The sequence below is a fragment of the Pleurodeles waltl genome, chromosome 12 (assembly GCF_031143425.1).
Source record: "Pleurodeles waltl isolate 20211129_DDA chromosome 12, aPleWal1.hap1.20221129, whole genome shotgun sequence".
In the NCBI taxonomy this organism is placed as follows: Eukaryota; Metazoa; Chordata; class Amphibia; order Caudata; family Salamandridae; genus Pleurodeles; species Pleurodeles waltl.
In genome coordinates this window covers 527,542,286-527,570,208 of record NC_090451.1, presented here as the reverse complement: position 1 = coordinate 527,570,208, position 27,923 = coordinate 527,542,286, and the positions used below count along the sequence as shown (strand labels likewise).

Below are 27,923 nucleotides of genomic sequence, written 5' to 3'. Positions count from 1 at the left end.
CGAATAAGAGAAAGAGGCAGAGGCAGAAAAGACGAGGGGGCAAAAGAAAACCACAGCGACGAGGGAAGCAAGATGACTCGCAGCAGCAAACGGTACTAACGGACAATAAAACTGTGGTCAATCTATCAGACATCCAATTGGACCAGGAGGACAAAGTTAATTTATCGTTAGGCCTGTCGTACTGCCAACCCAGTGATTTTGATTATGTGCAAAGCCGTATAGACTTGTTTCTGTTTATACGTAAATTAAAATTGTTAAAAATCCATCAAGCAAAGTGTAAAAAAGTAACAACACAAGGGGAGTGTACAGAAGAAATCAGTTATAACACACAAAGACTAATCAGTCATAATCTAACAATTGAGGATGTTTCACTAATGAGAGAACTTTGGGAATTGGAAGATAGCACAATGGGTGAAATTAATGAAGAACAGATGATAGACAGATTGGAATCAGAAGGAGTCTGTCTTAATAAAGATGGAGCATCAGGTCTGAAACCAAAGTCAAAAACTGTCCGATCACCCAGTGGAGACATGATTGACCAATTTCCAGAAACTGTGATCAAAGAATTGAAAATTTTGAGAGCCAGAACTTGGAGTGCATTGAACAACAAAAAGGGTGGATACTATAAAACATTAGATAAACTTTCCAACAACCCAGACATTGTAGTAAGAGGCTCCGATAAAGGAGGGAATATAGTGATCTGGTCAACAAAACAATACATGGATGAAGCATACAAACAATTGAATGACAACAAATGTTATAGAAGGATTGACCTTGATCACGTTGAGAGTGTTAAAATACAATTTGATTTAGAATTGATACAATGGCGTGATAAAGGTCTCATCAGTCAACAAGAGTACAGTTTTCTGAAAGTAGACTTTCCCAAGTTACCTGTATTTTACCTGATACCAAAGATCCACAAAGATGTACACAAACCCCCTGGGCGACCTATAGTGTCCATTAAAGGAAGTTTGTTTGAAACAGTATCACAATACATAGACAAGTTTTTACAGCCACTAGTTAGAAACCTATCTTCCTATCTGCAAGATAGTGGTGATTTTCTGAGGAGGATTTTTGATGTTGGCTGGGACAATCAATACTTGTTGATGACACTTGATGTTACAGCATTATATACAAGTATCCCACATGAATTGGGAATCCAGGCAGTAGAATATTTTTTGAAAATGAGATCAATCAGTTTTTACCACCATAGTAAAATGCTGAGCCAAATGATAAGATGGTGTTTACAACATAACATGTTTTTCTTCAATAATGAGATATTTGAGCAGGCATGCGGCACAGCAATGGGAACATGCTTTGCTCCAAGTTATGCCAACTTATTCATGGGGTGGTGGGAAGAACAGATACTTAACAACTTCCCGCTAGATAAATGTAATGATAACATCGTTCTGTGGCTCAGATATATCGATGATATTTTCATAATTTGGAAGGGTGATCGAGGTACTGCTAGCAATTTTATCAAAGAAATAAACATCAATCATTGTAATTTGAAATTCACTGGGAAAATTGACAAGCATGAGATTGAATTCTTAGACAGAGTATTCATTGAAAATAACAAAATTGAGACAACATTGTTTAGGAAAGCCACAGCAGGGAACAGCATCCTGCATGCTAAAAGTCACCATCCTCAACCTCTGAAGAATAACATTCCTTTTGGAGAATTTTTGAGAGCCAAGAGAATTTGCAGTAAAGAAAGTGATTATTTAAAAGTACAAGACAACATGATTGACAGATTAAAACAGAGAGGATACTCCAGTGAGTTATTACAACACAGTGCAGCTAGAGTTAAATCCCGGTCCAGAGATCAGTTGTTATTTGCTTCAGAACAAAGCAGTAAAGGTGGAAAGAAAAATAGCAATACACATGATGATACTGCCAATGTTAGATACATAACCACTTTTAATAGGGCTCATGAATCCATCAGAAAGATTTTACAGAAACATTGGCACATGCTAAAAAGTGATCCTGTGATAGGCACAAACTTGAAAAATAGGCCCACAATAACATACAGAAAAGGGACGTCAATGAGAAATGTCCTTGTGAAAAGCGATGTGAGACAGGGGAAGACCTGCAAAGTAGTTGGCTTCAATCGCAAAATGAATTTTTTAAATGTGCCAAATGTAAAGCATGTAAAAATGGTGAAAACATTAAGAGTATTAAGCAAGGAGACAGAACTATTCACACCATAAAAGGCAGATACGACTGCAGGAGTGAATATGTCATCTACATTTTAAAATGCGGTTGTCCCAAGATATATGTTGGTAGTACTAAACTCCAAGTGCACAAAAGAATACTCCAACATTTTAGGGCGATAACCAACAAAGATGATTCATACCCTGTTGCTAGACATGTACATGAGTTTCATGCAGGACGAATGGAAAGTATCAAATATAGTGTAATTGACGGAATAAAAAAAAATGGAGGGGACAGGGAGAAAAACCTGAGAAAGTTGGAATCCAGATATATTTTGACACTTGATTCTAGAGAACCAGTAGGATTAAATTCCAGTGAAGAATTATATATTCATTTGAATTAAGTGGGTTCCTTATTCGGTATATTCTTTCATTCAGGCTTATTTAGTCACACGTTCTGTCTGTTGACACATTTTTTCTTCATGAGACATATTGTACCTTTTCATAAAAATAAATATTCTCTTCACTGTTGTGAAAAGAATGGTACCATAACATTCCATAGGTTTAAGTATATAGCCATTGCTATTGTGTTATATCATGGTCGTTGCAGTATTTATATGAGTTTCCAACATGTTCAAAGATTTTTCTAAGATTTTTCCATGGTTATATAGTATAGTACAGCTTTGTTTTTGGTAAATCGTTGATTCAGGTATGCAATTAATCTTTGAAATATGCTCAGTTAATAACAAGAATGAGAGTTTCAATTCATTTTCTTTTTGTTATCTTTGTTCACATATTTGTTTTTATTTATTACTTAGATTAGATTTGTTTTCGTATAAGAACAAGGTTTTCATAGACAAAACATGTAAAATAGGAGGTAAAATTCATAGGCATTTATATATGCATTTATATATGTTTTTGCAATTAGGCGAAATGATGGATGTTGTAAATATTATATGCTTAACTATCAGTATTTTTGTTACTATGTTGCTTTAAGAAATGCACTTGTATATAAATGGGGCAAAAATGGCGGCCCACACAGGTTGAGAAAGGCGGAGACGCCGAAACACGTTCCTGTTTGTTTGTATTAAACCTTAGATCTGCACATTCACGGAGTGCCGGTTGCCTTATTAAAAAATAAGGTTGTGTTTGTATGTCAGACGTGGTGGCGCGCATCTTATCCAGGCACCATTGGCGATTAGGAGCGGCAAGGGAATTGCCGAAGTTAAGTGTTTCTATATATATATATATATATATATATATATATATATATATATATATATATAAATAGGACACATAGGGTGTGCGCTCAAGACCACACAGCCCCACAATGGGTCTCAATCCTTCTAGGAAAAATGATTCCAGCGCACACATGATCATCATGTTTGGTAAGGTCAAAAACTCTCAGTCTGCCTGGGAGAGCTCGAGGTAGGGGCACACGTCCTCCAGAGCCATATAAGGCAACTTTACCATTTCAAAAGCTGCCAAGTGGGGTTGGAAAAAGTCAGGGAACCAATAGCAGGGAATATACTGATGTGCCAGACACTCTGTCAGGGCCAACTCACCCCATCGAGAAGTAGTGGAGTTCTGGGCAGCTACATCTGTGGATTGGCACTACCATCTGCATGGGAGCCACAAAGGACAGGGGGCGCTGCATGCAGTGTACCCCCTGACAAATGTTTAAATATGTGATGATTGTTTGCATGACCATAGGCGGTCATCCTGGTACTATCATACTTTCAATGGTACTCTGAAACTTTGAATGTCATTTTTTGAGTGATATGCAGGCACTTTTTGTGATGCGCTGACAAATTCATGTTATGCCAATATGTGTGATTTAATACAGGAAGCAGGAGCATGCACAGTAAATGCCCCCTACCTTCAACACTGGTAGTGTTATACAGCCACAGAATATGCAGCCATTTTGACTTCAAGAAAACTGCATGCCGGAAAATCAAATGCTTATCTCAAAATATTGCAGCTGCACATAGACTGCTCACAAGGAATCAGATACACCACATCTGCAGTTAATGGGAGTAAAAATGTTGGCACAATGGAGCTACTATAAATGAGGCTACTAGTAATGGAAGAGAACCAATTGAGGCCCGAGATGTCCCTTTTTCTAGCACCTTTAATGGTATGGGGCCAATACAGTTATAGACTATGCGCTTTTTCCAGTGCGTTATTCCGGATGATTCAGGAGTTTGTCACCCATGGGCTTGCCATGAGTGGCCATTACCTTTATTTGCCCTAGAATCCAATAAAAGAGGAAAGGCCCCCGATCCAGACTCCATTCCAGTAGACCTTTAAAAGGCCAATATCCCCCTGTGGGCTTCATTTTTAACCCTAGTGTTGCGAGCATGTGCCAATTCTGGGTTCTTAACTACTTGGTCAGAATCCCTCATAGTTCCAGTCTATAAGAAGGGGGACCATCTTAATCTGCTGGTTACCGCCCAATATCCCTATTGGATTCTTTGGTGAAGGTTGCAGGACGTGTGCTTTTGAACAGATTAGAAGATTGGGCAGAGTCACAGAAGATTTTATCTGAGCTTTCAGTATGGCTTTCGACCTAGCATTGGCACGGTTGAACAGGGTTTAAACCTGGCCCTCATTGTAGGGAAATATGGGAAGATTAAAAATGCCAACCTTTATTTGGCCTTTGTAGATCTATCATCAGCGTGGTTCACAGTGAATTACGGCGTATACTGGTGGAAATTGGAGTGCCCCCCCCACCACTGATTTCTTGAGGCATTTGTATTCCGATGATACAGCCATGGTAAGATATGGGATTATGGGAGAGCGCTCACATAAATTCCGCATAGAGAAGGGTGTCGGGCAAGGTTCTGTCTTAACACTCTTTCTATTTACTCTATATATTTATAACTTAGGACAAGTTCTGACAAAGCAATATATTGATGTCCCTTTTGTGGGGGCGCTGCCCTATCCCGGCCCTTCTCTATGTGGACGTCGCTCTGCTAACGGCCTTACCCCTATTGGCTTTCAGTGTTTGCTGGATGCGTTTGCAAAGTTCATGCGTAACTTGAGGCTTTCTATTACCAAGGGGGAAACCTTTGTTATGAAGCGTGGCAAAATACCTGTAAAATGTAGCAATCCATCTCCTGAAGGTACTCGTATTGAGTTTACCAAAACCTTCACTTACCTAGGCATAATGATTGATCAAACGGGTAGCTGGAAGTCGGCTGTACATACTAGGAAGTTCCACTATAGCAAATCGACCATGGCACTTTGCGACATCGCCAGAAAGCTGGGCAGGAAACCTGTGAAGGAGTAACTGTCCATGTATACTACGAAATGTGTGTCCACAGCCACCTATGGTGCGGGTGTATGGGTCAATCCAATTGCCAACAGCTGCAAGTTAGAAAATTTATTTTTACAGTTTGTCCTTGCAGTCCTGGACAGTTGTTCTTCCTACGTGTGTCATGCTGAGTTGGGGCTTCCGTTTCTTACAGACTTGGTGACAATCCAACCTATCTTACTATGGCCTAAGATTTGATTTACTGAGTAAGCTGTTTTAAACAGGGATATTGTTAAAGACTGCTTAAAGCTAGAAGCTGCCTCCCAGTTTCCCTGGCTAAGATATGTAAAAAGGTTTGTGACTGATTTGGCTCATGTAGAATATTTTGACCAGCCAGTACTTTTAATGTCTAAATACAAAGCAACTCAGAGCAGACTGTCTGGCTTTGTGCGATGATCAAAGGCGAACTTGTGAACTGATGAAGCCCACTTTTTGTAGGCATGTAACAACCCTGATTTTGCCTGATTTGCAACCTTACCTATTATTTTTATGCAACAATCAGCACACAAATGTATATTACCCCGTTGTAAGTTAGATATAGTCCATCGCCTAATTAGTTTTCTGTTAACTAATGACTGGTCTAGAAATTTAAGCAAATACCCCTGCGAACATCTCTGACTGGAGTACGATGCATTGTGTTTTGTTCTGTACATTTTATAAGGATTTTAGGAAGCTCTGGATTTTACCAATTTTAAAGTCCCATGGCTTCAGACAATGTCGCCCGCCTATTTATTCCTACAGTTTTTATTAGACATATATGTTTGTTGTATGGCCCCGTTTTTATGGGCTGTGCTCAAACATAGAAATCTATTGATGACTTTTTAACCTGTAATGTATTTTAATCTTTTTTATATTGCTGTATATGCCTTAGTATGCGATGAACGATTATTTGTATATATGACTTTGCGATGTACGGCTTTTATGATTTTACTATTTGAAATCGAATAAAGCTTTATGAATGTGAATTGCCATGGTTGGTTGTGGTTCCACTAGTATGAGAGTAGCAACATAGAATCCTATTGATGTAGAATTTAATGGCAGTATTAAAATGATGCACACAATTCTGTGTGAGTAAAAGGGCAATTGTTCTTCATATAAAAATGAGTTGAACAACACATAGAAGTTAAGAGTGCAGTAACTATGTACATCCTGCCAATCCTCATAAGGTAAAAGCCAAAAAAACTTAAAACCTCAACGCTGAAAACAGCAAATGTTTTTAATGCAAGAGTAGGGTCTGCCTCACGAAAGTGATAAGAGTAAACTCAGAGACCAGCTAATCCTGAATGCGGGTAGACTAAGACATCAGGTTATAAAATGATCCAAGAGAAGCACAATTCGAACAGTGTGTTGTGTAACTATGTAAACTCGTAGACAGTGCTTGGATCAAACACTTGAGGAATAAGGGGAAAGACCGAGCAGGAGCGAAGAATATGTAACCAGAAATTGAAAAGAAGGAGCTGCAGCAAATGGGGAGAAGTAATTGGCTGGAAGCATATAAGTAAGAAAATGTCATTTCTATGTATGCATGTGTATGAGATATGTACATGGTAAAAGACAAGCAAAAAGCCAACGAGTGAAAGGAGATGAGCTGGATGTAGGATACACGGAAGAAAGTAAAGGGAATCCTAAACAGTGGTTAAATCAAACCATTTATGTCAACGACTAGGAACAGAGGCAATCTCTTTAATTTGATGCTCCGAGCCCTAACCAAAGACATTATCAACGAAGCATTATGATGTCACAGCGTGGATAACACTGGCAGTGATCCATCCTCCTCTTATTTTGTTTGCAAAACTGCAAAGAAAACAAGCATTTGCAATGCAACGGGTCTCACATTTGCTCGTGTTAGAGCTAATAGCGTTGGCAACTTCTAACCGGACTTTTCTTGCCGCATAAACAATGGTAATGCTGTCCCGATGTGGGGCACTAAGCGTGATAATCATGTTTGGCGTGGAGTCTCTACATACATGCAGATCTATATATAAGCTGAAAGAAAAAAAACAGCGCGATCGCGCTGCTATAGTTCACTCGTAATGAAACCTATCGGCAAAAGTGCAATTATGTACGTAACCAGAAAAAGTGCAATTAACTGTGTAATAGGGTCGATATTATGCAAAGCATTCAACTTCTGCCAGACGAGATCACGCTGCGAAAATAGAGAAAAAGTAGTCCACGAACCGGATGGAAAACAGCGAGCCCCGTATGTTTTCTGTACTTGGTTGATGCGCTCGAGGAGGGCTAACCACCGGAAAAGGCATGACGTGTGCGTGCCTTCCACTAATGAAATCAAGCAGATTCTAACAGGCAAGCCCACAAACCGTAGAAAGACACTGACGTGACGTGGACGGGGCTCCGAGCCCTTTTTAATTCCTAAAGCGTCTCGCTAGCGAAACGCATGCGTAAGCGCATGCGACGCAGGCTCGACCCTAAAAACCCAGGAAAGGTCAACAAATCAGCTTAGGAAAACAATATTCCAAGAAGCAGTCCCAACAATTCAGTAATGGAACAGACATATGATACTTTCTGTCTCCTGGTCTTTAAAGATGTCAAAATTCCTATTTTGGTCCTGCGCAGTGAAGTAAGTGATTGATGCGGCAACGCCTTTTCCTTGCAATAAAATGTTTAAAGCATGTGGCCATGAAAGACAAAAATTTTGCACCTCAGTCAGCCAAGTTGGCAAGCTGGGATTCAAAAGGCGTGGTGATTCATGGTGGCCATCTGGAAGGGGACCTCTGCGAACTTCATTATCTGTTTGTTTGGCGTTTTGTGTACTGCTGTCAAACACCACTTTAAGGTCGTCATCAGATGTAATCACAATGGGGACAAAAAACACTTCCCGACGACAACTAGGTGGGCGTCTTTTGCACTCCGACTCTTACTTTGCTTATCATTTGCTCTTTTTTTAAAAATATACTCCTCTTTAGTGGCTGTAATATTACTGTGTTCTTTTGTCTTGGAGGATCGGGATTACTTTTATAGGTCTTAAAGGGGGCCATAAAGGACCAGAGAAAAAAAACAGTTCTCTTCTCACTGTTCTGCATCTGTCACCAAAAAAGGAATTCTAGAATGCTGTTTTGCATGATGTGTGCAGGTTGTGAGATGTATTTTTAAATCCGTATCAGCTGGCCCTTTTAGTGGGCTCTTATCTCTTAGCTTTTTCCTTTCCAAAATGTTTTTTTTGATCCTGCAGGTTCTTGGAGGCCGAATATGCGTGGGTCTATGCCTCATCTGCATCATAGCCATGTTTGTATTTTGCAATAGGATGATAGGTCGTGTTTAGGTATACTGCTCTTGTCCCTCTTTCACCCTTCCCTTTTCTGTCTTTTGTGCCAATTCTAGGAGATATGTAACACGCCCGGACTCAACAGTCTTAGGCCATAGTGCAGTTACCAGTTCAGAACATACGTCTGGACTCCCTGTTCCTTGGCCCAGGAATATTCAAGAAGGTACCTCAGGTGGAAAATGGGAGAGAAAACGTTTCCAGCTATCGAATGACATCTAGGAAAAGGCTTAAGTATGTAATATGCAGAAGTTAATATTCATTATAAGAAATGTTTTAAGAGTTGCATGTAGAGAGAATTTACAGGGGTTCACACAAGGAAGAATATCAAGGAGGGCGTTGAAGGCTTACAATTGCATAATTCAAATAAATGTTTTCAGAACTTCTGGATTTTAATGAGATTTTTTTGTAACTGTTTTTATTAGTTTTTGAATAACAGAAACCTTATACATACAGTGCAAGTCATCGGCATCGCTTACAATATTTTGTCATAAGCAGGTATTGTACAGAGGCCAATCCGCGTATATAAAACACCAAATAACAGCATCCTGTTCCTTGAGAGACCTAGCTACAGAGTCCGGAGCATTTCCCAGTCATTAACCCTGTTCAAACTGTCAATCCTCATAACATTTAAGGCACTCCTGGAGTCTGCATTTCACCTACAGTTGGTCCAACAACAGGGATCAAGTTGGGTCCCGCCCAACCATTTTCCCTCCCCTTCAGAGCTCTCCCCTGTTGTCGAAATGTCCTCTTCAGGGAACCTTCCCAATAAGTAAGCCCAAAGCTAGGCAGCTGCGGTCGCACCCTCATCGGTATGTGATATTCTCATGTGGGACTCCTCGGCTGCCCCCCATTCCAAATGTCTCTGAGCTATTCTGTAAACAGTGGTGTCCTTGTGTTCATCCAACCTATGGCTACTCTCCCCTGAGCAGTAATAAAGCAAGCTGGGTCATTCTACAGTGAACCCTATGCCCTCTGGGGCATTCCATCACACCCAGAAAACAGACAAGTGGTGCAAGTGGGACATGCATTTCTATGGCTAACGTGATATGTTCCACCCAATAGACCTGGACTGGGGAGCAGCTCCACACCATGTGCAAGAAATTAGCGTCGGCCGCACCGCATCGTGGGCAGGTGGCCTGCCTAGCGGGATCTATTTTTATTTAGTCGCTGTGGGGTGACATGTGCACGATGTAGATAGTGAAAATGTAGAAGTTTGAACCTATTATTACAGGATACTTTACGGACCAAACCCAATGCTTTCTCCCATTCTGCATCTGAGATAGGTACACCCAGATCCCTCTCCCACATGCTCAGTGCGGGGTTTCAGCATGGTGCCACATCAGATCAAACGGCTTTGTAAAAGAGAGTAATTTCGTGTCTTCCCTCTCCCCAGTCCATGAGCCCCTCCAGGACCGCAGAGGTTCTGGGAGCCGCGGGGAACCCCACCCAAATCTCTCTCGCCACAATCTCCAACTTAGCATAATGTAAAAAATGGTGAGGACCTATCCTAAAGGTGTCTTGTGCTTCCTGGAAGGTAGTAAAGGTGTCCTCTGGGTACAAGGCCCCAGCCTCCATACATTCTCCCTCTTGCCGCTGCGCCATGGACATAATAGTCTATATTCCGAAAAAGCTTCAAATCCCATATATTGTGTCCTACTAAAGGGAGCTGGTTGTATGACCCTATGTACCACCTTCCTCCAGATACTAGTCATGTGCGTGACCAAGTATGGTACCGGGATCTCAGACCTACCTCCCTGCATCAGCAACTGGAGCAGTGTGTTTTCGCCAACAGAAGCTTTTCCCAGTTGTCCAATGGGGCAAATCATCTAGCAGCATGCTGCAAGTGCGCAGCATAATAGTAGAAGTGTTTATTCGGGACTGCCAGAACCACCTACATGAGATTTACTGGGGTTACAGATTACAAAATAACTAATTGCGGGGCATCTAACAAGTAATCCCTTCACAACCAACGTGAATTTGACTTGGACACACACATTTATTTATCTATTTAAATCGTCCTTGCAGACACACCTCTTTTAAATAGGCACCAGTTGAGGAAGACCTGGCTTAAGTATTTGTCTGAACTACTTGATACGCACCTTAGCACATCACTCTCTTCGGCACCTTTATGTTCTTCCCGGCTTTCCCATTCCATAGATAGGACCGAGCCAAAGCCAACCTTGGGCTCCCCAGGTGGATATCTGTAAATACAGAGATATTAATACCAGTGATATTCTACTTGTCACACCAAGATTCCTCAATAATTCAACACAATTATATATTTACAATTTAGGCAATGTCACGCAGTTTTTAGGAGGCTGAATTGGAACAATTACATGAGTCGATTCAGAATCATATGCTGAGTGGTTCTTCAGCAGTGCACTTATGGCTCTGATTCTGGACTTTCACATTTGAAAATTGAAATGAGAAGGTGTATGCCTAAAGTGGTACAATCTATGATTTAGATGACCCTGGGGTCCACTTTGTGTCTTACAGACATTGAAAAGCATTTATGGCGAACCTGATGGGTTTGTACTATTAAAGGTTACAAGGCTGCAATCAGTTTTCAAGCACATTAGCATAATTTATTTTTATTTGTATATATAATTATTGATTTTAATAGTAACAACAGCTGTAAACATAACCCCCCCCACCACTCCCAGAAAAATACACAACCCTGACATGCTGTCATAACATTTTAAGTCACCTATGTTACATGATGCTTTGCATATACCGTGCAGCTATATCACATGTTTAAGTTTATATAAGTTTAACGTTTACACATTCTTTACATTTCTACACATTTCATCTTGGCTCCACATCATCACCCTCCTTGGTTTCTCCTTAGATAAAATTTATTTCCACCAATTCCCATTCCTTTGTTCCCTGGGGTTCTTTCTACACGTCAACTTTTGTCTCATCCCACAATCAGCAGTTCTTTTTCCCCCACTGAGTTTTTTGCTGATAGCCGACCCCAGATCCAGCACACTGCTAAACATTTCTTTGCCGCAGCCAGACCCAGTTTGATGACCTTGGACATGGATTAAACATACTTTGCCCTAGGCACGAGTCCTAGAAAACACAGCCGTGCCATTGTTTGAAATGCCACACCTGTCAAGCTGCTGAATTTTGCAACCACCTCCGTCCAAAAATTCAGTATTACTGGACATTCCCATGAGATGTGTCTGTATGTACCTACTGCCCTTTTACATTTGGGGCACTGTTCTGCAGCATCCGGATTCATCTTGTGCAACTGCTGTGGTGTTACATATACTGTGTGGATTCAATTATAATTTATAAGCTTCAGCCTTTGTCCTCAACCAAACCCCTGTCCCATTGTGTCTTGAGCGTGGCTAACTTCGTTCCAGTCTTTGGCAGGATCAGCTTATTGAGTCTTGAGATGAGCTTACCCTCTCCCTGTATCTCTACCACTGCAAGGTTGACAGGATGCACATCGGGCTCTATTGGGAAAAGTCCAGCTACAGCTTCGTACAGCCTCTGCAACCCCACATAAACCACAAAATATTTATTTGCAACCTGCCATTTATTGCAGAAGGTAGCAAATCTCAGCAATCGCCCAAACACTGCTGAGAACCTTCCCCGTCATTAATCTGCACAAATCTCAGAACACACAGGCACAGCGATGTACGCCATGGAATCAGTTGCAGCAAATATATATGGTCACACTTCGCTACTCTATTAGCAGTCCCCCACATCTTGAGTATCGTTCTGAGATGTGCCGGCAAGTCCACATATCACTTCCAGGGTAATACAAGGGAGATCCAACAATCTAGTGGGCTTCACAACCTGCTGCAGTAACCCAGTCACTGGATCTCTTGCTCCATAGTATAAAATCAGGTGACCACAGTAGGAAAATGGCTCCCTGTTGCAGTTACCCCCCACTTTTTGCCTGATACTGATGCTGACTTGACTGAGAAGTGTGCTGGGACCCTGCTAACCAGGCCCCAGCACCAGTGTTATTTCACTTAAAATGTACCATTGTTTCCACAATTGGCACACCCCTGGCACACAGATAAGTCCCTTGTTAAAGGTACCAGTGGTACCAAGGGCCCTGTGACCAAGGAAGGTCCCTAAGGGCTGCAGCATATGTTGTGCCACCATAAGGGTCCCCTCACCTTACACATGCACACTGCCATTGTAGATTGTGTGTGTTGGTGGGGAGAAGGCAAAGTCGACATGGCATCCCCCTCAGGATGCCATGCCCATAAAATACTACCTGTTGCTTAGGTAAGTCACCCCTCTAGCAGGCCTTACAGCCTTAAGGCAGGGTGCACTACACCACAGGTGAGGGCGTAGCTGCATGAGCAATATGCCCCTACAGTGTCTAAGTCTATTCTTAGACATTGTAAGTACAGTGTGGCCATATTAAGTATAATGGTCTGGGAGTTTGTAAAAAACAAACTCCACAGCTCCATAATGGCTACACTGAATACTGAGAATTTTGGTATCAAACTTCTCCGAATAATAAACCCACACTGATGCCAGTGTTGGATTTATCAGAAAATGCGCACAGAGGGCAGCTTAGAGATGCCCCCTGTATTTTACCCAATCCTTCAGTGCAGGACTGACTGGTCTGTGCCAGCCTGCTGCTGAGAGATGAGTTTCTGCCCCCCCCCGGGGTGAGAGCCTTTGTGCTCTCTGAGGACAGAAACAAAGCCTGCACTGGGTGGAGGTGCTTAACACCTCCCCCATGCAGGAACTGCAACACCTAGCAGTGAGCCTCAAAGGCTCAGGCTTCATGTTACAATGCCCCAGGGCACTTCAGCCTAGTGGAGATGCCCGCCCCCTGGACAAAGCCCCCACTTTTGGCGGCAAGTCCAGTGGAGATAATGAGAAAAACAAGGAGTTGTCACCCACCAGTCAGGACAGCCCCTAAGGTGCCCTGAGCTGAGGGGACCCCTGCCTTTAGAAATTCTCCATCTTGGTTTTGGAGGATTCGCCCAATAGGAATAGGGATGTGCCCCCCTCCCTTCAGGGAGGAGGCACAAGGAGGGTGTTGCCACCCTCAAGGACAGTAGCCATTGGCTACTGCCCCCCAGACCTAAACACACCCCTAACTTTAGTATTTAGGGGCACCCCAGAACCCAGGAAATCAGATTCCTGCGACCTGAAGAAACAAGAAGGACTGCTGACCTACAAGCCTGCAGAGAAAGAGGAAGACGACAACTGCTTTGGCCTCAGCCCTACCGGCCTGTCTCCAACTTCGAAAACCTGCAACCAGCGACGCATCCGACAGGGACCAGCAACCTCTGAAGCCTCAGAGGACTGCCCTGGACTAAAGGACCAAGAAACTCCTGTGAACAGCGGCCCTGTTCAAAACCAGCTACTTCTTTGCAACAAGGAAGCAACTTTCAAAGACTGCACTTTTCCCACTGGAAGCGTGAGACTTCTCACTCTGCACCCGAAGCCTCGAGATTTAGAGAACCAACACCTCAGGGAGGATTCCCCGGCGACTGCGAGCCCGTGAGTAACCAGAGACGACCCCCCTGAACCCCCACAGCGATGCCTGCAGAGAGAATCCAGAGGCTCCCCCTGACCGCGACTGCCTGTAACAAGGGACCCGACGCCTGGAACCAGCACTGCACCCGCAGCCTCCAGTACCTGAAGGAACCGAACCTCAGCGCAGGAGTGACCCCAAGGCGACACTCTGCCTTGCCCAGGTGGTGGCTGTCCCGAGAAGCCCCCCCTGTGCCTGCCTGCACCGCTAGAGTGACCCCCCAGGTCCCTCCATTGTTTCCTACCTAAAACCCGATGCCTACTTTGCACACTGCACCCAGCCACCCCTGGTCCGCTGAGGGTGTGTTTTGTGTGCCTACTTGTGTCCCCCCCAGTGCTCTACAAAGCCCCCTGGTCTGCTCCCCCCTCCCCCCCAAGGACGCAGGTACTTACCTGCTGGCAGACTGGAACCGGAGCACACCTGTTCTCCATAGGCACCTGTGTGTTTTGGGCACCTCTTTGACCTCTGCACCTGACCGGCCCTGAGCTGCTGGTGTAGTAACTTTAAGGGTTGCCTTGAACCCCCAACGGTGGGCTGCCTATGCCCCAGAACTGAGACTTGTAAGTGTTTTACTTACCTCCTAATCTAACCTTTACTTACCTCCCCAGGAACTGTTGATTTTTGCACATTGCCCACTTTGAAAATAGCTTATTGCCATTTTTACAAAGACTGTATATGATATTGCTTTTATTCAAAGTTCCTAAAGTATCTAAGTGAAGTACTTTGCATTAAAAGTGTTTACTGCAAATCTTGAACCTGTGGTTTTTAAAATAAACTAGGAAAATATATTTTTCTATATAAAAACCTATTGGCCTGGAGATAGTCTTTGAGTGTGTGTTCCTCATTTATTGCCTGTGCGTGTACAACAAATGCTTAACACTACCCTCTGATAAGCCTACTACTCGACCACACTACCACAAAACAGAGCATTAGAATTATCTACTTTTGCTACTACCTTACCTCTAAGGGGAACCCTTGGACTCTGTGCACACTATTCCTTACTATGAAATAGTATATACAGAGGCAACTTCCTACAACCGCGTTTTGCAAATGTGTCACTCTAAAGATGCAAAGTTCAAAGCCTGTAAGCTGCCCTGTCCCATGGGAGCCTTAGAGTGTCCAACGCTATTTTTTGCTCTCCCTGTCCCCAGAATAATTGTTGCTGTAGGTCATCCCTGTACATGGGCATCTGTTGTAACACATATAGTACCCGGAGTAGCAAAATCATTTCACTACGAGCTATATGGCCCATTAGAGACAGCAGAAAATGCAGCCACCTACATATCGTTTTTTCAGGCAATCTAATGACATGTTCACATTGCAAGTATGTACTTCATCCAAATCAGTGCTCATCTGGATCCTTAAGTGCTAAAACGGCGTAGTCTGTATGTGCAACTGAAGCCTCCTCTCCCTTCTGAAGTCCCTTGTTCATGGGGTACATGATCAATTTGGTAATAGTGAATTTTAAACAGGACTGATGCCCCACTTTATTAATGTTATTCTCTATATGGCCCGAGGTAACACTGGGTTCCGGATGGTCAATAGAATTCTTCTTCTTACCACTGAGTGTCTTAGAGTGGTTTGTTACAGTCAGTTTCCCATTGCTGTAACGCATGTAAATGGGGCATTCTTGTACCTTCTAGTAATGCTTCTGGGTGATTACCCTACTACCTTTATCTGTCTGTATTATGAGGGTCAACATGGCTGAGGATCTAGGTTCTTCCTCTCTCACTGCCCAGATCTTCTGCACCATCTATAGTGCAGGAACTGCACCTCTCATCTGAAATTTGTCCTTTGTCTGTTCCCACATAAGAATCAGTACAACCTCATTCAGGTCTACTGCTTTTCAACAACCCCCTCTTTTCCAGGTTCTCATATTCAGGTCCCTTTCCAAACGGTTAAATTCAGGGATGTCCCATAGTGGCAGATTCTGTGTGTAAGGTAAACTGCACACCCATCTCACCCTGTACAGGCCGCATGCACGTAATACCAGTTGTAATATATGTTCACTCAAATTCTGGGGCTTGATAGTCCATATACCATCTGGGTCAGTTCCCCCTCCACTCAACAGTGCCCTATCAGTGGTTGTTGCTGTGTCATACCACTCCGTCATGAACTGCACTTGGTAAGCTTGATGATAGGCTTCCATGTCCGGAACCCAGAGCAGAGCCCTCCCTGTTCAAATGAACATTGCATCGTACTTCTCTTAACTCTACATCTTTTTTCCCCCCAACACTATGCTGGTCACTGCAGATTCTATTTGCTTGAGTATCGTACCCAGTCTAAGGTACATAGTTCATAGGAATAAGTATAGGCACCTGGGAAGGATCAGCATTTTAATAATGGCTATTTTGCATGCCGTGGACAAGACAATGAAATCCAGTATTCTATTTTCCCTTTTATTTTAGGTTGACAATTTACGCAGGTTTAACGCTAGTCATTAGTCTGGATCAGTGGTCACTTGGATCCCTAGGCACGGAAAAGCTTTGTTTTCTCCACAGTATATCAGCTTGAAGGAGATGCTCTGGTGGTATATGGCTCAACAACCCAACTGGAAATATCACTGACTTCTGTTTATTGTCTTGCATCCCCATTTGCTTTCATAATTGGTTTAGCTCTGCCAGCAGGCTCTGTAGGGCCACCCTGCCACACAATAAGTAAACCAGCAAATCATCCACATACAAAACACTACATGCTTACTGTCCCACATCATAGTAGCCCATTTCTCAAGGCACATCCCTCGATCTACACACCAGAGGCTCTATGACAAGTGCAAACAGCAAGGGTGACGATGGACACCCCTAGCATGTGCCCCTCTCCAATTCCCATTCTTCTGACACCATGTTACTCATTTGGACTCCTGCTAAGAGCCTGGTATATAAAATCATGGCTACCTTAATGTAATTTGGTTCAAAATTCAAGCAGCTAAGGGCCATAAACAAGTATTTCCGTGCCACAGTGTTCAATGCCTTTTCTGTATCCAGTGACACAAGTGCCATTTCACATGGATCCTGACACACCCAGTAAAGCTGTCAGGCATCTAATATTAAAGGTTGTTCGCCGGCCTAGTATAAATCCATTCTAGCCCGCATGGATCAGATTTCCAATCACTCCATGTAGCCTCATCACCAGAATCTTACCCAGTATTTTATTGTATGTGTTAAGCATGGACACTGGGCATAAACCGGTCACAATTGTTCACATGGAACCCATTATTGCAAATAGAGGATGAACCAGGCAAACCCTGTGATGAATTATTCAAAGTACCCGCGTCTGACCTCAAAGCAAAATCATCATGTTGTGAACAAATCTACACATGAATATCTCATATATTCCACCACTATGTATAATCATTCATAAATGTAATTTATTACACAATTTCATAAACAATAGGTAGCCACTACGTAGTAAATAGCGAAAGAGACGTGTGCCAGAACCTCAAGTGAGAAAAACCAAAACCGAAAGAAGTAAGCAAAAAAGTGAGTAATTGTAAAACAAAAGGTATATTGGTACAAATCAAAGAACAGCTATTTTGAATATATTAGTTTCCAAAAAACAACAAAAAATTTGGTCTGAAATGTTTGCACAATTAAAGTCTTTGATTATTGATGACGACATTTCAACCCTATCTGGGATATAAGGGTCTCATCAGGACTTGAAGATGGCCTGAGGAACTGAAGAACGAGGGAGCTGTTACCACCCAATTAATATTCAGTGGAAATAGAACAAAGCTTAAAAAATAGAGTCTATATATAGATACTCAGAATTTATAGAGGGGGAAGCAGACTGGAATACTTGGCATTACCTCTCAGGATATTACAGCAAAACTATCCCTATCAATGTACGTAGCTCTCCCTCCGAAGGGAGATTTAAGGACCACTTGTAAGTTAAAAACACAATCACATGAGTGCCACTATAGGAGCATACACTGCAACTGCTTACCCATAGGTAGAGGTCCACACAAGGGGAACTTAAGTGGTATGGCTTAAGAAAATCACTTCATGGATGAGGACTGTCAGCACCCCGCTGTGCCATGTTCAATCACAATAACAACAACTGCATATAGAATAAATTGTTTACTAATTAGTACTCTTATACCCTGTCCTACTAATGGAATAAAGGAAATAGCGATGGTCATGAGTCAAGAGGCAAAAACAGTTTCTTACGTCGTCTTTCAACCAGCCAGAATAGAAGGAAGGCATGCCTTAGAAATTAGCAGCACTTTTCCAAGTGTGAGGACAGTTAGATGGGGCTTGTGGAGAAGACCTTCAATCATGGATTCCTCCTCTGGACCCAAGATAAACATGTCACCATTGCCAGAGGCACCAGATAAAGGCAGCTCACCCCTGTGTAGCGTCTTCTTGTTGGGGGGAGGGGGAGTTGGGCATGGTCACAACAATGGGGGTGCCACTAGCAGAGCAGTTCGATTAATAAAAGTGGGACAAAAAAAACTACATTGCCTGTACACCTCGGAGTGCAACAGCATATTGTTTACTGACCAAAAAAGAAATAAAAAATATTAATTTAAAAAAGGATATCTGATATGCAGAAAAATAATGCAGTCATGGAGGAGATCATTCTTATCTCGCGTAACAATAGGAACCCTTGAGACAGGTGGCCAAAAAAACAATTCCAACAAGAATACAACTCATGTACAGATACAGAAAGCGATCATTAGCACAGTATTTTCACCTAATTTTCACATGGGAGTCCCAAAGGGGACAATAAATATTTGGGGTAGTAGCTAAAACAATTACCGGGGACATTGTTTGAATTAGTTCCTTATTACAATGACAATATAATGACAAAACATTTTACTTAAAAAAGCAAATCATACTGAAATGCAACAACAGAGAAATACAAACAAAGGTCAGAGAATAGCAGTCTTAACAGTCACTTAAGAGAAAAATATGACAATATATCGCAAAGAAAATAGATGAAGCTAGAGAAAAGCACATATTATAAAGCATTTATAGGCTATATATATATTTTATACTACATCTTGGAACAGGCAACAGTTAAAGGAAAAAGAGGTAAGTAAAAACAAAAAAAACATCATGGCTGGAGAGGGGATTTGTCCATGAGAGTAATGAATGTACGCCATTCTTCCATTATGTTTAGTCCTTGTTGGACGGAGTTACATTTATCTATCCATTTGCATTCAAGACCTTGGAGAATGTATATTCTATATCCTCCTCGTGATAATCGCAGAGCCTTTTCTATGACCTGCCATCTCAGATCATCTGCCGTATGCTGTGCCTCCACGTAGTGTTGGACGGGGTTGTTTCAACCTTACAGTGAGTACAGCTCCTATGTTGGCTGATTCGGGCTCTGACCTATTGTGATGTCTATCCGATGTAGATCTTGTCACATGGGCACCATAGGCAAAAAATAACATTAGTTGCAGCACAGTTCGTATGGTACTTTAAGAACATCTGAATGTTACCGTGAACAAAAACTTTGGTATTCTGTGTATATTGACATGAGAAGCCGTTATCACATTTATAATGGCCTTGAACAGGTGTGAGGCCCCATAAGCTGAAATGCTTTCTTTGGGTTTAGAAGTACAAGGTACTTACCTTCGGTAACAAATTATTTGGCAAAGACATATTCTACTTGCAGATTCCTTACCTTAGAATTTCTCCCAGGTGACAGTCTGGATCTGGAGATTTTTCTTGACAAGTACTCCTGCGCGCCTTCAGATGGGGGTCGGTCGACTCCATATCTGTTGTCGGCATCGTGTTTACAGGATATGACATTGCGGGTCCTATAGAGGCTCCATCATGGTGCGCTGACATCAGTTTCTTTTCACAGCTTTCCACACCAGAAGCACAGAGCCATTAAGAACACTGACCCTGGAGGGTCAGAACTAGGGCCCTGGAAGGGAAGTCCTTGTCCCTAGAAATCAGGTCGCAGAGCGGGGAGGATGGGTGGGTCGGTAAGGAATCTTCAACTAGTATATGTCTCTACCAGATAATTTGTTACCGAAGGTAAATTACTTGTTCATCTGATAGAGACTTCTAGTTGCAGATTCCTGACCTTATATTAGATACCCAAGCAATACCATCCCCGGAGGTGGGTTTGCGAACCAAGATCATACTAGGAAGTCCTGCCGGAACGACAGGGCAAAGTACCCGTCCTTTCAGACCGGACTATCCAGGCAGAAGTATTTGATGAACGTGTGCAATGACGCCCATGTTGCTGCCTGACACATGTATAAGACTAGAACTCCACGTGCTAACGCAATGGTTGCAGCTGTCTTTCTGGCAGAGTGAGCATGCAAGCCCTCTGGGGTTGCTTTTTACCCAATGCATAGCACATTTTAATACACAGAACCCCCATATGGAGATAGTCCTCTTCTGCACTGTCCAACCTTTTCTTTTTTTGCAGCCACATAACTCACAAAGAGTTGATCATCCACCCGAAACTTGGAACTCTTTGGTATGATCCAGATAAAGTGCCAACACTCTTTTTGGGTCCAGGCAGAGTAGTTTCTCCTCTTGCTTAGAAGGATATGGGGGTGCATAAAAAGTAGGCAGAGAGATGGATTTGGCTACATGAAAGGGCATGACCACTTTTGGTTAACCAAAAAAAAAAAAGGAGGCCCTGGTACGAAGCACCACCTTGTCAGGATGGATGGAAATGAAGGGTGGTTTTGAGGAAAGAGCCTGCAGCTCATTGACCATGCGTGCAGAAGTGATGTCTACAAGAAAGGCTATCTTTAAATTAAGAAGCCAAAGGGGACAGTTATGAAGTGGCACACACGAAAGGAACACACATCAGAAAAGTGAAAACCAAGTTCAAATCCTACTGGGGCATTATAAATGGTGAAGGAGAAAACATATGGATAAGACCCTTCAGGAATCTATCAACGATAGCTTAAACAAGGATGGTTGGTCAGGTAATCTCAGGAAAGCAGAAATAGCAGACAATTAACCGTTCAGGGTGCACAAAGCAGAGCCCTGCTGGGCTAGAGAATGAACAAACAAGAGGACCTCGGCTAAAGGGGCAGGGAGGGGGTCCACAGACTTGTGAGTGCACCATGCCACAAATTTGTTCCAACTACAGGTGTATACCGTTTTGGCGGAGGGATGCCTGGCTGGCAAGATAACGTTAGACTTCGGGTGGAAGGTCAAAAGCTGTCATCTGCAACCGCTCAACCTCCACACAAGAAGGCGGTGACTGGACAGGTTTGAGTAGAGAACCTTCCCCTGCTGCTGTGACAGAAGATCCTCCCAAAGGGGCAGTCTGATTGGAGGATTGATTGCCATGCTCAAGAGCTCGGGATACCAGACTTCGTGCCCAGTCTGGAGCCATAATAATTACTTTTGCCTGGTAGTTCTTGATCTTCTTGAGAACTCTGGGCAGAAGTTGAATTGGCGTAAAGGAGGCCTGCGTTCCTCTCGAGATGAAACCTGTTGCCGAGCGAGTGCTGCTTTGGAAACTCCAACGAGCAAACAGCTAACATTGTGCATTCTCTGCGGAAGTAAACAGATCTAACCAAGGCTCTCCCCACTGCTGAAAGAGACCTTGCACCACCTCCAGAAGAAGACGCCATTCGTGATCGACCATGAATTGACGGCCAAGTTTGTCCGCTCTGGCATTCAGATATCCCACCAGACGCTGAACCGCTAGGGATATGCTGTAATGTTCCAGCCACGTTCAGCGGTGCACAGCCTCACGACAAAGCCTCCTCAACCCCACTCTGCCCTGCTTGTTGCAGTACCACATAGTGGTGGTGGTATCTGCAAACACATGAACCACTTTCCCTTTAAGAGAGCACCGTGTCCAGAACTGGTCCGATGAAAGAAAGCATCTGAGAGGGAGTCTGGTGTGACTTTGGCACGTTTATAGTGAACCCCAGAGAACGCAAGAGGTCCGCAGTAGTCTGGAGGTGGGAGACGACAGCCTGGGGTGAGCCCGCCTTCAACAGGCAGTCAACGTAGGGGAAGACTGAAACGCCCCCTGGACTGTGCAGATGAGCTGCGACGACTGTCATCACTTGGTGAACACCCAAGGGGCGCTGGTAATACCAAAGGGCAGCACATTAAACTGAAAATGCTTGTGTCCTCCTGTGAAACACAAGTAACGTCTGTGGGCAGGCAGGACGGGAATATGGAAGTAAGCGTCTTCTAAGTCCAATGCTACCATCCACTCTCCTGGATCCAAGGCAGATAGGACTTGAGCCAGAGTGAGCATTCTGAACTTCTTCTTGAGGAAGAGATTGAGGGCCCTGAAGTCTAGGATAGGGTGGAGGCCCTTGACCTTTATGGCCACGAGAAAATAGCGGGACTAGTAACCACAACCTACTTCTGGCAAAGGGATCCAGTCTATGGCTCATCAGTGAGGGCCTCATTAAAGGGTTAAAGAGTTTCTGAAGAGAAAGCCCCAGGCTGAAGAACCTCAGTCAGGTTAGTCCTGACGGCCTCCTAAGGCAGCTCGAGGCACATGCCCTCAGCCACTCTCCTCACCACCACTGAATAAGAAGCCCCTCCTCCATACCCACGGTAGGGGGGAGAAAGCATGCCAGCATCAGGGGAAGTTTCCAGACCACTGGCTTCACCCAAGTCCTGAGCCCAGTCCATGGGATTATCAAGCTGGTATTCTAAAGGGTCCACAGCGACTCCTCCATACGCTCACCGTACCCGTAGTCATAAGAATAAGGGTCAGAATCCGGGCTAGAGAGCAAGTCTGAATCGGCATCAAGCCATGACAGTCCGGCTATGTTTTGTAATCAGCAATCACAATGGGATCGACGCACACAGGGTAGGGAGTGTCTGAACTGTCAGGGAAGGTCAGGGTGGCAGGACCGACACCGGTTCAGATCCAGAACCAGATCCTTGGGTGCCCCCTGGAGATGAGGCTGAAGCTGCCGGCGTGGATCCCAAGGGAGCCCCTGCTGACCCCACAGGACCCAAAGGCACACCTGCAGGGTCAGACTGCCCAAAGATAAGGCGTATGACCTCGTAAAACTCACACAATTAGACAGGGGCGGCTCCCTGAAACTCGGGGAGGCGCAGATCCGACCCAGAAGTAGGCTCCGAGGACAGAGGCCTACAGTGACGATGTTCCTTTTCCCAAGTCGCGTCATCCGAGCAACGGGGTGAAGTCGAAGAACGCTTGCGCTTCTTCAACGACTTCTTATGCTTACCCAAATGTTCCAAAGATTTCAAATGGAACGAAAAAGAAAGGGACGAAAAAGAATGGGACGAAAAAGAATGGGGGCTCTGCAAGCGACATTGAGACCTTCCTCTCAACCGAGACCGGGAGAGACGCGGAGCCGAAGGCCAGCTGCAAGAAGCTTTAGGGTCTGCTCCCTCAAAGCCTTTGGGTTCATGGCCTGGCACTCGGAGAAAGACTTCGGGCTGTGGTCGTGCTCCAAATACCAGAGAGACACGAGATACGGATCCGTCATGGACATCATTCAGTGACAGAGTCGCACGGCTTGAATCTGTGACAACATCTCTACATACCAGAATGTCAAAAAATCTGTGACCAAAGTCGAAAAGTCCAATCAAAAAGTGACTTCAGGGGTAGCTCTTTTTTGGATCTGCGTGTGTTCTGGCACAGAAAGAAAATAATTGACATCAGTGCCCCAGGGTGGCACCTATATAGGACCAGCTACGTCATATCCGGCTAACACGACAACCGACGCCGGAATCGACTGATGCCCAGCAGCAGCTCCTGATATTGGGCACAGGAGCGCCAGCCTTCCTGACTTAAAAGCTGTTTTGATAGCAATTACCATCCACATTTTCACAAGAAAGCATTTGCCTGTCTGTTTGATGTGACACTTGCTGCTCACTGACACGGACATCAAGCAGGCAGTCAGTTTTCTTGAAGCACATGCATTAGTGTGCATGTGCCAGCAAAATAGTTTTAGTCACAGTGATTTTAAACAGCATACGGGCTGAGATGATGTCAGCCCTCAGTACAATACTTTGGGGTCCTCAAAGACGGCCCACTGATGACGCAAAGAGCGTCACATTTCCAGCCAGCCTATGGCTTGATCAACATTAGCCCTCCTTAAGCACTGTGCCACTCCTCCCCTTCTTGACTCCACCTCTTCCAGCGCACGTGACTGCTGGAAGGCAGGTCGAGAAATTACACACAGCAGCTGCATGCTGAGAAACCAAGGAGACGCACTCTCCGGAAGGAGACTGTGCCCTCCAAAGACAACGACTGTGTGTCTGCATAAGGTAAGGAGTTAAACTGATCACAATACTAACATGTTCTCCATGTTGTTTCCATTATTAAAGTGTTCACTGCATCCTTTAGTAATAGAAACACCATGGAGAACACATTACTAGTTGATGACAATAATAATGCGTTCTTTGTGGTGTTTACATTATTAAAATGTGCAGTGGACAATGCAGTGGAGAACATGTTACTGTTTTGCTGATGACATCATGAATAACATGTAACTATTGTGCTGTTGACAACAGTAATGTGTGCTCTGTGGTGTTTGCATTATTAAAGTGTGCAGTGCACAATTTAATAATGAAAACAAGATGGAGAACAGGTTAGTATTGTGCTAATGATAACAGTCCCATTGAGCATTGTAGGAAAGTACCCTCTTTCTTGGCATGGCTACCCCCATTTTCTGCCTGTGTCAGTGTGTTTGACTGTATTCACTGGGATCTTGTTAACCTTGACCGCAGTGATTATGCTCTCTACCTGTAAACTTGGTTACTGAACCACATACACCCCACATTTGGCATACTGGTGTCCCCATGTAAGTCCCTAGTATATGGTACCTAGGTACACAGGGCCTTGGGGCACCAGGGGTTTCCCCATGGGCTGCAGCAAGTATTGTGCCACCTATTAGAGCCCATGCAAAATGTATCTGTAGGCCTGCCATTGCAGCCTGCATGAAAAGGTGTATGCACCCTTTCACTACAGGTTACTGCACCAGGTCACTGTAGGTCACCCCTATGATAGGCCCTCCTAGGTCAGAGGGTAGGATGCACGTACCTGGGCATGAAGTCTAGTTCCATTTTCCTGGACTTTGTGAGTGCAGGGACACCATTCTACACGTGAAATGGACATAGGTCACTACCTATGTCCAGCTACATAATGGTAACTCTGAAACTGGGCAGGTTGGGTATCAAACATGCCAGAATCATACCCCAATACTGTTGCCAGTATTGGAAATACGATTCCACGCACTCTGGGGGCTCTTTAGAGGACCCCAGTATTGCTCCTACCGGCCTTCTGGGGTCCAGGCGGCCCAAGCTGCTGTCACCCCTTAGACAGGTTTCTGCACACCTGCTGCTTGAACAGCTCAAGACCAGAAATGCAGAACAAAGGATTTCCTTTGGGAGAGGGGGGTAACACCCTCTCCCTTTGGAAATAGGTGTTACATGGCTATGGGGTAGCCTCTCCAAGCCACTGGTATGCTTTGAAGGGCACAATTTGTGCCCTCCGTGCATAAACCAGTCTACACTGGTTCAGGGACACCCAGTCCCTGCTCTGGCATGAAACTGGACAATGGAAAGGGGAGTGACCAGTGCCCTGTCCATCACCACACCGGGGTGGTGCCCAGAACTCCTCCAGAGGGTCCCTGGGTTCTGCCATCTTGAATCCAAAATGGCAGGGGCCTCTGGGAGCATCTGAGTAGCCAGGTCAGGCAGGTGACGCCAGAGGCCCCTCCTGATAGGTAGTCAACTGTCTAGGTGACCAATCCCACTTTCAGGGCTATTTAGGGTCTTCCTCTTGAGTGGGTCCTCAGATTTGGCTTGGAAGATTCCAGCAGGACTCCTCTGCAACCTCTACTTCAACTTCTAGCCACTGGAACTGTGACTGGACCCTCCAGGAACCGACAATCTACATTCACGATGAAGACCCTGCTTGCAACTTTGTGTCCATGGCTCCTTCCAGCTTTTGTAAAATTTCCCAAGCTGTGCATCCTCTCAGGGCGGCAAGTCTTCAGTCTGCACGAGAACGAAGAAGGAACTCCCTTGGAGAGTAGTCACTCCCCTGCATCAGCAGGCACCATCTGCAACTACGACTGTCTGCGTGGATCTCCTCTCATCCTGAGCTGCATGGATTCTGCATCACGGGTGGTGGTCTGAAGTAGTCCTTTTGGTCCTCTCTGTCAGCTGTCCAACGTTGGTGGAGGTAAGCCCTTGCCTTCCCACCAGGACAGTACCCCCGTGAACTGAGTCTCTTACAGCTACCAAGGCTTGTTGGCATCTCCTCCAAGGTACCTTCAGGGTCCATGTAGCCCCAGCCCCCAGCACTCTTTCCTGCAATGCACAGCCCTCCGTGTGCTTCTCCTGTGGCGTGGGACCGTTCTCCAGTTGAGCTGTGTGCACTCCTCTGAGACTCCTGGTTCCTCTTCCAGTGGGTTTCTTCTGGGGGCTGCCTTTTCTTCTATGGACACTCTACCTTGCTGAGTGTCCCCCTAGGACTCTCCTTGTGGGTTGAGCCCTCCTGGACCTTGCTGGTCCCCGGCAGCTCCACTTTAGCTTCAGTACAACTTCTGCCTTTGACAAGGCTTATTGGAGGCTTTCCACGCCACCAACAGACTGCTATCTTCTATCCAGCATGGTATGTCGACTGCATCCTCGAGGAACTCTTCTCCAGATCCAAGGCTGCACTGCTGACCACGTTCGTCCTACCGTCGACCAACTCCTGCAACCACAGACAGGTGGGTAGTGTCTCCTGCTCCCACTGGACACTTTTGTGAATTCTTGAATAGTTCCACTTCTTTCACAGGGCTTCCTGTTCAGTAATCCACGCTGGTTTCTTGCAGTCTTGTCTGGGTGTTGCATTTTCTTAATTTTCGTTCTTTTGGGTGGTTTGGGGGAAATCTAGTAACTTACTCCTTTCTTCCTGGTCGCTGGGGGGCACTGTGGTACTTATCTTTAGGGTTTTGTATTTCCCCCAGCTCCCCTCTACACATTACACTTACCTAGGTGGGGGTCCTGCATTTGCATTCCATTATTTTAGTATATAGTTTGGGCTCCCCCTAGGGTCACTATTGTCTATTGCTATTTGCACTGTTTTCTATTGCTATCTATGCCTATTTATGATTACTAGTGTACATATCTAGTGTGTTACTTACCTCCTTTTAGAGGGTTGCCTCTCTAGTACCTTTTGGTAATTTTATCACTAAAATTAAGTACCTTTATTTTTGGAACACTGTGTGGTTCTTTCATGTGTTTAAGTGTTGTGTGACTACAGTGATATTGCATGAGCTTTACATGTCTCCTAGATAAGCCTTGGCTGCTCATCCAAAGCTACCTCTAGAGAGCCTGGCTTCTTGACACTGCCTACACTACACTAATAGGGGACACCTGGATCTGGTATAGGATGAAAGTACCTTAGGTTCCCACCATATACCAGGCCAGCTTCCTACAAGTGTTTATTCACACACTACACAATTAACTCCAAAAAGAAAAGCCTCTTGCTTCCCTGAAACAGCTGTGATGAAATCACTTTTGCAGTCATCTCTATGTCCAGATCGCAGAGTTTATACCTGCCATCTAGACAGGCATGATCCATTCGACAACCTGCAAGCTCATGAACTATTTGATGTGTCTAAGGTTTAGAAACAGGTAGGTATCAAAGAGTTTGAATCAAATTTAAAAAAATCTTTATTCAGATCCTTCATAGATATCCATAAAAGAGCATATGTACAAAGTTAAT

At 44.3% G+C, this 27,923-nt stretch overlaps 1 protein-coding gene across 2 annotated transcripts in view; it reads right to left on the bottom strand.

The window, feature by feature from the left end:
* The window catches only part of HYDIN (HYDIN axonemal central pair apparatus protein), a 2,122,366-nt gene that overhangs the window by 1,165,961 nt on the left and 928,482 nt on the right, over positions 1 to 27,923 (bottom strand). For both annotated transcript variants that reach the window (XM_069217473.1, XM_069217472.1), the window contains one exon: positions 10,852 to 10,953. In XM_069217473.1, the coding sequence (XP_069073574.1) occupies positions 10,852 to 10,953 (102 nt within the window). The remainder of the gene's footprint in view (positions 1 to 10,851; positions 10,954 to 27,923) is intronic.